A 10,654-nucleotide genomic window follows, 5' to 3' on the forward strand; every position below is an offset into this window, starting at 1 on the left:
GTCGCCATCAGCAGCGTGCATGGGTGGCCGTCCTGCGCCGATTCGGGGCGATTCTGACGTGATCACTGATAACGTCAACTCCGCTCATCGCTACAATCGCCGCTAACTGCGCCACTGGGACCGCCTCGTCACCTGCGTCAGAGAGGAGTGACGGCTCGTGACAGTTGTACCCGCCCCCACGGTGGCTGAGTGACGGACTGCGATGGACGGCGTTATGCCACTTTAAATGCCGTCCATGGATACAAGCGGACAGGAAGTGAATGTTGTCTTGTTCTGTTACATGACAACATACATGTTACATGACAGCATGCGCCCCTTCTAACATGATGTCCGCTTCCGGTTCTTGCCTTATATCCCCGTGTAATCCCGGATCAAGTTTACGTATCAGTGCACCACCGAAACACTGCATGCACAGAGGCTGAAAACCTCATCCAATAACTCGGTCTCACTCATGTACACGTACGACGAGTGCAATTTCGAACCGAAGGCGGCCTTATTTCACCCCCTCGCTCAGTAGTCAGCAACCCAGCCGCAGGCGGCGGCCACGTCGCGGCCAAAAGGAGCCCGACGGTGGTACGCCGGGGACGCGGCGGCCGACCAGCGCCATGCGCGGCTGCCGCCTGTATTCGCGGCGCGCCCACGCAGCGGCCGTCGGCGCCGCTGGGCTGTCCCGGACATTTTGATTGGCTGGTCGACATGTGCGGCCGACTTCGCCCGAGAGCTTGAACCAGCACCCGTGGTGGCCGCGTGCACCCGGCGGAAAATTGAACGGCACGTGGCCGGCCTCGTCGGGGCTCCGCCGCCGCTCGGTGCCGTCTTGGCGCGGCCCGGGGCGGTTAGTGCCTGGCGGGAGGAAGCTTAGGGGAGTCGGTGCAGCAAAGCTGCCGGGAATGATGAGAGGGAATGGTAACGTTCTTCTCGTACAAATGGCAGTTGATGACACCACGATTTCCATACGTTCCCAGCTTAACGACTTAATTGTTACCGCTGTGCATTGTACCACATTTCACGAAACCAAAATTGGCAACAAAAATTGGTGCGCTTGGTTATATACTCATTGCATACCTAAATATGGCTTGCTGTAACCACTCCAGATATCCATGCTCGCCTTAGCACTCAAACAGTTGTTGTTTCTAGCCCTTAACGACGCCACGTAACCGCGGCGCAGCTTCTTTTTTAATCACGAAGGACAGATAACAAGAATAATTTTGCATTGGACACTTCCTGTGCAAAACATCCCGGAAACATTGTATGTTACACACTTCATGCATCTGATATCAGGCCACCTTTCCCGCTGTCTTTTTTGCGTGCGCAGTGCCATGAGCTCTTCCGGCCAAGAACATGTTTTGCATTAAATACGACACGTCTGCAGTGGCTTGCGTGGTTGGCTATGGTACCATGTTGCCTGCTAATAAAAGCTCTCTCCGAATATCCGACCTCATGACATGATGTTTTCCATTCCAGTCTATCAGGTAATGCTGTTCCCACGCGCGGCGTCCCGGGACTGCGGATAATTTACGAGTTCTGCATACCTGCCACGCCAGGGCCGCCGCGTGGCAGCTGGCCGTCCCTGGCCAGGTGCTGACTGGCGTCTCCACATGAATCCGGCCGAGCAGCGAGCGCGTGCCGGGGCTCGTACTCAGTGCTGCCGGAATACGGGCCCAGCATGGTCGGGGCGGCATTATACCCCAGCGTGACGGTGGCGTTGGACAGTCTGTAGATAAACTGAGAGTAACGGCCCCAAAGGTATCGCGCATTTAACAAATTACGTAGCCCTTTTTGATTTGTGTTTATGCTCCTTATCGTTAACCATGGATTCCTGTTCTGCAGTATTTCTGCAATACTTTCGCCTCAACATGGAGCTTATGGGGCGGTATAATGACAGTGTTTTAGGTAATAGGGTTACCGTGAGCTAAGCGCCACAAGTTTGCAAAAGCGGCAGCATGTCCGTTTAGCATCCGCACGCGCCGAGACGCTCTGCAGTCACAATTTTTGCTTCGTTTCAAGAAAAGACAATAGGAAAACTTTTAATAAGCCTGATTGCGTTAAGCATAGGTGGCCAATGGAGCCAGAGCCTTGCAGAAAGTCATGCGATCTCTTTACCATGTATAAGACGCAGACGGCCGTAGGTACAGACACAACGACCGTGATGGTCAGTCGCCAGCGCCGGCTTGTCGAATGCACCAGCATATACCTTGAACATTCAGTTCGATTTCCCCTGGCTGAAATTATTGCACGCTTGAATGTAGATCATCCGTGAAAATGCTACAAATATATGAATGATCCATAAATATAGCTACACATGACACAGCTGCATCATAATGTGTAACGATGATGCTGCACAATATATTGCATCACTAAAGCCACGGGGTCTCGCTCACCGTAACACCACCGCTCACCGTAACAACACCGCTCACCGTAACATCACCGCTCACCGTAACATCCCCGCTCACCGTAACACCACCGTTCACCGTAGCATCCCCTCTCGCCGTAACATCACCGCTCACCGTAACACCACCGCCCAGCGCTCATCGTAATATCCCCAGATGCAAGGATAATTTCCCATAAGAGAGTATTTGCTGTGGTGGCACTCCGGGCTTGGGCCATTCTCCGCACATTAGCCTTCGTCGTAGCGGATAATGGTTTACTGGATGACCATATTCACCTAGTGTGGAACATTTCTCAATCTAACCGGCGATGCCTGTATGAACTTTGAGTTGAACTAGTTTAACCAAGACCTGTGAGAGCTCTGAATGATATGATGCGACCTAGCCTCAACCTAGCTGCTTACCCTCTGTGATGGTACTCTTAACGACAATCTGTTATATGTGAACGTTCAGGCCTGCGCCAGGGAGTACGCATAGAGTGACCGCATGTATACTCCCTGTGCATTTTTGCCAATCAGCTATAGCTGCTACTGCTGGCAGGGAGTGATGAAGAGAGTAATGGTGGAGTGGTTTCTATAGCGTACGGAATATTCCTGGACCATATTTCACGCGAGCTCACGTATGACAAAGCACCTTCATCAGTATTCCAGCGTCAGGTCAGTTTTACCTTAGCCACATCAAGCTGGGATTCAAATTGTATTTCGTGACACGTGTGCCAAGCGAGTCGGGCGTTTGGGGCGACGTGGGATGATCTCGGCTCGTGCTGCGACCGAAATCGACCCGACCGACAACGGATGGCCTACGGGTCTCAGTCGGCGATCTAGCCTGGGGACAGCCCAATTCCGACCTGCTCCCTGTAGCGGCCTGAGGGCTGACACATGGCGTGTTGGCTTGTCCTCCCCCCAACAGTACAGACGTACTGCGGCAGATATTTGCGGCACCGGTGGAGGACTCGGGTTCACAACGCGTCGAGGCCGCGTCCGGCGAGGGCGTGGGAAGTACTTCAGCTGAGCGCGGTCGCCGCTCTCTGGGAGCGCGCGGAGCCGCGCTCGGCTGGGGCCGTCGCCGCCAGACTGGGCCAGACCGGGCGCCCGGCTGAGGCCGTCGCCGCCAGACTGGGCCAGACCGGGCGCCCGGCTGAGGCCGTCGCCGCCAGACTGGGCCAGACCGGGCGCTCGGCTGGAGTCGTCGCCGCCAGACTGGGCCAGACCGGGCGCTCGGCTGGAGTCGTCGCCGCCAGACTGGGCCAGACCGGGCGCCCGGCTGAGGCCGTCGCCGCCAGACTGGGCCAGACCGGGCGCCCGGCTGGGGCCGTCGCCGCCAGACTGGGCCAGACCGGGCGCCCGGCTGGGGCCGTCGGGACCAGACTGGGCCAGACCGGGGCAGCACGGCCGTCGGGGCCATGGCGTCTGGGTCGGGCCATGTGTCCGCCTCTGCAGTCCCGTCTCATCGCACCGCGCCGGCCGTGCGGACCGAACGGCCGGCGGACTGCTGATGGGCGCCGGCGACGGTCCATCCGCAGCGGCTGCGGTCGACGTTCAGCGGTCGTCACGTCGGCCGTTTCGCCGGAAAACTGCGATGCTTCTGTCCTGGGCTGGACGCATCGCAGCAGCAGCGGCCGCCGACCAGTCGCACCGGCGACAAATGTCCCCTGCGCCGCGGACTACAGCGGAGCTGCAGAATTAACGGGGCGAGTGACGGTCTTCAAGCCGTTGCGCATTGAGCTAAGTCTTATTGAGCGACTCTTTACTGACTGGGTGGAATGGTGGCCAACTGCGACGCAGATGTCTCTCCTGCGCCATCCACGTGCATTTGAACGCGTAAGTCATCCACACAGATGTATGCCTCCTGCTGAGCAGTAACACCATCGGCTTTAGACAATGATTTGTATCTCGCACTGCATTCATTGGGCGCACTTCTGTGAGGCCAGGGCTTGTGGCCGTGTCGGAATAGTTCCATTAAATGACTCTTCATATCTTTCACTGCGAATAAGCAAGATCGATGGGTGGCTGGTGTTGTATTGCGCTCAGTATGACAGTATCTGATTATTTCGCTCTGCTGTGGTCAGGCCTGGAAATCGAATGTCTTATAGTGGTCAGATGTGAGTGATAGAATGCAGTCATGAGTAGTCCATTATTTGTATCGGTGTTACGCAGCGGCCTTTGGCACTGAGGAAGTTATTTCGATGTGTAATGGACCGATTACCACTAACCAAGAACCATCTGAGTGATTACAAGCTATTTTGTACTTAACGTAACTGTATGCGGCATGCGAAGGATTTTCTAGCTACGCTTTCCATCGGCCAATCTTCTTATTGCAATAGTCGATTGCATCGCATCTGAGTGTGTCAGGTTTAATATGGCAGCTATCACTCATCGGCACGCCCTTTTGCGTCATGCCAAATCTGGTAACATGAAGAGCGGAAGGTTTTACAGCTGGCACCTAAATAGCCCATCTGCTGACCGGTCAGTCTGATCACTGAGCCGCTCCTGCTGACACGGCGAGGACCGAGCCCGATGGACCGCCGCTGCTGACCCGCCAGGGCTGCCCCTGCTGAGTCTCAAGGGCCGCCGCTGCTGACCCTCCAGGGCCGCCGCTGCTGACCCTCCAGGGCCGCCGCTGCTGACCCTCCAGGGCCGCCGCTGCTGACCCTCCAGGGCCGCCGCTGCTGACCCTTCAGGGCCGCCGCTGCTGACCCTCCAAGGCCGCCGCTGCTGACCCTCCAGGGCCGCCGCTGCTGACCCTCCAGGGCCGCCGCTGCTGACCCTCCAGGGCCGCCGCTGCTGACCCTCCAGGGCCGCCACTGCTCACCCACTGGGACCACGCATGCTGACCGTTCAGGGCCGCCGCTGATGACCCTTCAGGGCCGCCTCTGCTGACCCACTAGGGCCGCCCATGCTGGTCGTGCAGGGCCTCCCTGCTGAGACGCCAGAGCCTCCCCTGCTGACTCTCCGCCCTTCTGCCCACAGCCCGATCCCCCAGAACGGCACCCTGCGCTGGAACATCACGACGACGGGCTGTGCCGGGTCCGACACAGAAGTCAACTACCTGGAGCACGTGCAGGCCGTCATTACCATCAACTCCACCCGACGCGGCGACGTCGAGCTCTTCCTCACATCGCCCATGGGCACCAGGTAGGCCGGCGCGAGCCAAGGCGGCAGCGGCGTGGGTACCGTCCCACCAGCCACCACCATTGGCCACCTGCGTGGGTTCCGCCCCACCATTGGCCACCTACGTGGGTTTTGTCCCACCATTGGCCACCCGCCTAGGTTCCGTCCCACCAACGGCCATCTGCGTGACTCCCGTTGCACCAGAAGCCACCTGCGTGGGTTAAGATCTACCAAGAGCCACCTGTGCGGGTCCCGTCCCACCAGTGACCACCTGCCTGGGTCAAGACCCACCAGCAGCGGTCTGCGTATGGTGAATCTCTCCGAGACCGCACGATAACCCCTCCACGGATGTTGTGATGAAGATGCAGTAAACGGCCCTGAGCAGCTACGGAATGCAGCTCATTCGTCCTATTTTTTCGCTGGGGATGCCGACAAAATTTGCAACAATCAAATGCCTTGAATTTGACAGCGAAATAGAGCAAACCCGCAACAGAAGCCAGCTTGAATACGCATATTTCTCTCGCTTACAGACTTCAATTATTTCGTTAATGAAATTGTATACAACCTTGACACCTTGCAGCCGTTTTGGCTTTCTGTCTTTCAATTTCAGGTTTCCCGGCTCCCAGTTCACCTTCGTAGTTGGTTGTTTCATTCCAGAGAATCTTCTTTGATATTACTTTACAAATAGTAAGGGTCAATAGACAGCCTGGGAGCCCAGAACGGATCCAATCTCAGCCGCATGCGCCATCCCGGAGAATATGTTTTCGTCAGCGTTGTTAGCTCTTGGCTCTACCGAAGGCAGGAATTGTGGAGCAAAACCTCGATGATGCGTCATCAGGCCTACCGCCAGCCAGGGGCAGGTGTTATGAAATTCATTGACCTTTTACTCATCAGTCGGAGAGCATTTCTGCCATCAGCCCATTGTCTTATCCGCAATGTTATCAATGTACTGCTGGACAAATTGCTGCTCTTCTCTGATTTATAAACGCGACGTGCCCTTTTTTGCTGTCGGCGGATCGGGTGAATGGTAATCATATAACATGCTTTTGTTAGACATGCTTGATCTTGGAGAGGTGCCCTGCGTCGACCCGGGATGGTCTCGTCCCACCTGCTCCCGGCACTGACCTCACCGCTGCCCGCGCCAGATCGATGATTCTGAGCCGGCGGCCGAACGACCGTGACGACCGGGACGGCTTCACCAAATGGCCGTTCATGACCACCCACACGTGGGCCGAGCACCCGGCCGGCACGTGGGTGTTGGAGGTGAGGGCTAGCTGAAACTAATGAGCCACCGGACCGGCCGCGACCGGGCCGACTGAGGCCGGGCTGACTGAGACCGGGCCGAGTGAGACCGGACCGACTGAGGCCGGGCTGACTGAGGCCGGGCCGACTGAGACCGGGCCGACTGAGGCCGGGCCGACTGAGGCCAGGCCGAGTGAGACCGGGCCGACTGAGGCCGGGCTGACTGAGGCCGGGCCGACTGAGACCGGGCCAACTGAGTCCGGGCTTACTGAGACCGGGCCGAGTGAGACCGGGCCGACTGAGGCCGGGCTGACTGAGGCCGGGCCGACTGAGACCGGGCCGACTGAGGCCGGGCTGACTGAGACCGGGCCGACTGAGACCGGGCCGACTGAGGCCGGGCTGACTGAGACCGGGCCGACTAAGATCGGGCTTACTGAGACCAGGCCGAGTGAGACCGGGCCGACTGAGACCGGGCCGACTGAGGCCGGGCCAACTGAGACCGGGCCGACTGAGACCGGGGCGACCGAGACCGAGCCGACCGATACCGAGCTGACCGATGCCGGACTGATTAAAACTTAGATGACTGAAACCGGGCCGACTGAGACCGGACCGACCGAGATCGGGCCGACTTAGGCCGGGCCGACCGAGACCGCGCCGAAGGAGACAGAGCCGACTGAAACCGGACAGACCGAAAACGCGCCGACTGAGACAGGGCCGACTGAGACCGGGGCGACTGAGACCGGGGCGACCGAGGTCGAGCCGACCGATACCGAGCTGACTGAGACCGGGCCGACTGAGACCGGGGCGACCGATACCCGGCCGACCGAGACCGAGCCGATTGAGACCGGGCCGACCAATACCAAACCGGCTGAAACTTAGCCGACTGGGACCGGGTCGACTGAGAATGGACCGACTGAGACCGAGCCGATGGAGGCCGAACCGCCCGGGGCCGGGCCGGTCGGCCAGCATTGTTCACTGTTCCCGTTTCGCAGTTCGGTAGGGTTCATGTTTTAGACGAGTCGTCAATACAAAAGAGGTTGAATTTGTCCGGGAATAGCGAACTTTTATCAGAAGAATGCATAGTTTAGATCTTCCGGCACTTGAAAAGACTCTTACATTTGTTGAAGCGTTACCTTTATTGCTCGTTTTCGAGACTCCCTGCTTTTTGGTGTAAGAACGTGCTGTACCGACTTTGGAAATGAATGCCACCATTTAACATTTTTGAATATTGCTGTTGATTTGTTGCACTCCTGTCATCTCTGCCCTGTACCCGGCACCCCTTGCTCATCAACGTCACCACAAATCCTGATGACCTCATACAGTCACCTCAAAACCCACGTCGGCACCCCGAACGTCAGCTATACCCGATGACCACACACCGCCGCGTCAGCCAAGTCCCTCCCCTCCCCTCCCCCCGCGTCGCCACCGTTGATCTGGCGCTGTCGCTACCTGCCCCGGAGCACCATCGATGACCCCACCCCACCATATCTGACCTTACACCTTTACCTGTGACCCCATACTGGGACCGCTGACCCCGCGCTGCCCGCCCCCAGGCGCAGTTCAACAGCAAGTCGCCGCAGGAGGGCTTCATCCGCGAGTGGACGCTGATGCTGCACGGCACTCGGCTGCCGCCGTACAGCTCTCTGCTCGTAACCGACCCGCACTCTAAGCTAGCCGTTGTCAAGAAGGTGCACGAATCCACCAAGGCGCGCATCTAGGCGGCGGCCGGCCGGATCAGCGGCGGCGACGGCGGCGGCAGCGGGCGTGAGCCGCCTCCTCCCCCCGGCGGACTCGCCGGCGCCGCCCGCCCCGGACGCCGAGGTCGAGATGCGGCCGCAAGCTGGCGCCGGCTGCAGCGAAGAACTTTCAGAGGCGACGTATAAACGCGGCTGGGTTTCGAGGATTTGTTTTTCAGTCGTCCGGCTGACTCCTTGGCAAGATAGCCGTCGCCGGCGGCGGGCCGCGTTGAAGGACGGTCAAGACAGGCTGGGTTGGCGGTAAGCACCGTCGCCCTAGGTTTCCGTATGGCCGCGAGCGCCTCCGACCCAGCTGTCGGGGCCTCTTCCGCTGCTAACCGATTGCCAAACCGCGCAGGGGGTCGGGGAGGGGAGTTGACTCTGCACTTTCGGCGTGCTGCGTCGGCTGGCGAACTGTGGAAAAGCTTCCCTACGTTGGCTTGACCCTGTACATAGATGCGATGCCTATATCCGCGCCGCGATAGAAATCCGATATATTTTTGTGGATGCGATCTCACTGGAACATATCGTGTGGATCCATGTGAGTACAGTCGTTCAAGACTTGGCAAAACTAGGCCGCAGTGCGCGTCGTCTCCATCCGTCATTCTAAGTCACGCGGCGGTTTCAGACTCGTACAATTACAGCCAAATTATGTCTCATGAGTTGACAGAGAAGCTGACGTGGCAGGTCACCGGGCGTTCGCGGCGGCGCGGTGGCGGAACGTTGTAAACTGGTCACCATCTGGTGAGCTGGCGGCGGCCGGGGGGCCACGGGAGGACGTGGCGACCCGGCCAGGACATCGCGAGGTCAGGAGATGAGAGGCCGATCGCAGCGGACGTTCTCGGGCCGGGTCGACAGGTGGCGACACAGGCGCACGGCCGCCGTGGTCGGGGACGCAGCAGGTCGGCTTGTCAGCACCGCGGTGCTCGGCGGCCGGAGAGGCGCCGCGCCTCGGGGCTGTTGACCTGGGCACCAACAGCGCCAGGCCAGCCAGGGATAAAATCACAAACGTGGGAGCACTTCGCTTTGTTCGAAAGGTCTTCAATTTTTAAAAAGAATTTCCAGTCAGATGAAATGCGCTAAGCCACAATCACAAGTACGAACCCAACGCCATCAGCTCCAGAGGTTTCCTTGTCATCCCGCGTGGAGATGAAATAATCGATTCAGGTTGAAGACCACCGATGGGGCATGGCAGAGTCCGGTCCGTTTCCAGTCAGCCGCAGACAGAGGGGCCCTGCCAGTGCGACGCCAGCCTGGTCGAGCCTGCACGACTGGACCGAGCACGGCCGGGAGCGGCGGACCTCTAGCGGTCGACGCCGTACCCTCCGACAGAGGGCAGGCGGCGCGCGTGGAGACGGGACCGGACGGACTCGTGGTCCGCCCCGAGTCCAGAACGACTGGTCGACTCCTGGGCCTCAACAACGCACGCCCCAGACGCGTCTCCATGTCAACAACGCACGCCCCAGACGCGTCTCCATGTCAACAACGCACGCCCCAGACGCGTCTCCATGTCAACAACGCATGCCCCAGACGCGTCTCCATGTCAACAACGCATGCCCCAGACGCGTCTCCATGTCAACAACGCACGCCCCAGACGCGTCTCCGTGTTAACTAGATGTAGACGTCTTCGACGATGCACGCTCCGAGCTGTGCCGACGGGCGGTGCAGGCCAGGTCAAGTCGGCGCGCGCCGTGACTGTCTCTGTGTTTTGCCGGCTGGACGTGTCGTTCGTAATTCTGTACTGATCCATTCGTTCAATAAACCGTCGGACAACATTCTTGTAGCTGTGCTCGTGAATCACCGTGCTAAATGAAAGTGTGCAGTCAGCTGCAGGCAACGCTCTGCACCCAGACTCCACAGGCTTACATTATCTCAGGTCCGCGTTTTTTGGCTTTTATTTTGGGTGAATGACGCCCAGACCGTGACAACAGACGGACCTGTGAAGAATGGGCTTGATGCGCTTTAACTCACCGCCCACGTGGCTTTCTTTACAAACTTCCAAGTTTTCTGCCTCAGCTATTTGTTCCCGCCTCTGGATCTGGTGGACCTGGACCTTCGTAAGCCTACAACTATTCAGATGTCGATGCTCGTACTGCGTTCGTAATATTGACGGCATCTCATCATGTTCTTCAAGATCTGCTGGAAAAATGTACAGATGACGTGGAGGCACGCTTTTTGC

At 58.4% G+C, this 10,654-nt stretch overlaps 1 protein-coding gene across 1 annotated transcript in view; it reads left to right on the forward strand.

The window, feature by feature from the left end:
- The window catches only part of amon (prohormone processing protease amontillado), a 53,616-nt gene extending 43,366 nt beyond the window's left edge, over positions 1 to 10,250 (forward strand). Inside the window, exons 11-13 of the mRNA XM_037216733.1 lie at positions 5,357 to 5,521; positions 6,643 to 6,760; positions 8,293 to 10,250. Coding sequence (XP_037072628.1) covers positions 5,357 to 5,521; positions 6,643 to 6,760; positions 8,293 to 8,457 — 448 coding nt within the window. The 3' untranslated portion in view covers positions 8,458 to 10,250. The remainder of the gene's footprint in view (positions 1 to 5,356; positions 5,522 to 6,642; positions 6,761 to 8,292) is intronic.
- The last annotated feature ends 404 nt before the right edge of the window (positions 10,251 to 10,654 follow it).

Source organism: Pollicipes pollicipes, unplaced genomic scaffold (genome assembly GCF_011947565.3).
Source record: "Pollicipes pollicipes isolate AB1234 unplaced genomic scaffold, Ppol_2.1 Scaffold_4002;HRSCAF=4701_pilon_pilon_pilon, whole genome shotgun sequence".
Taxonomy (NCBI): domain Eukaryota; kingdom Metazoa; phylum Arthropoda; class Thecostraca; order Pollicipedomorpha; family Pollicipedidae; genus Pollicipes; species Pollicipes pollicipes.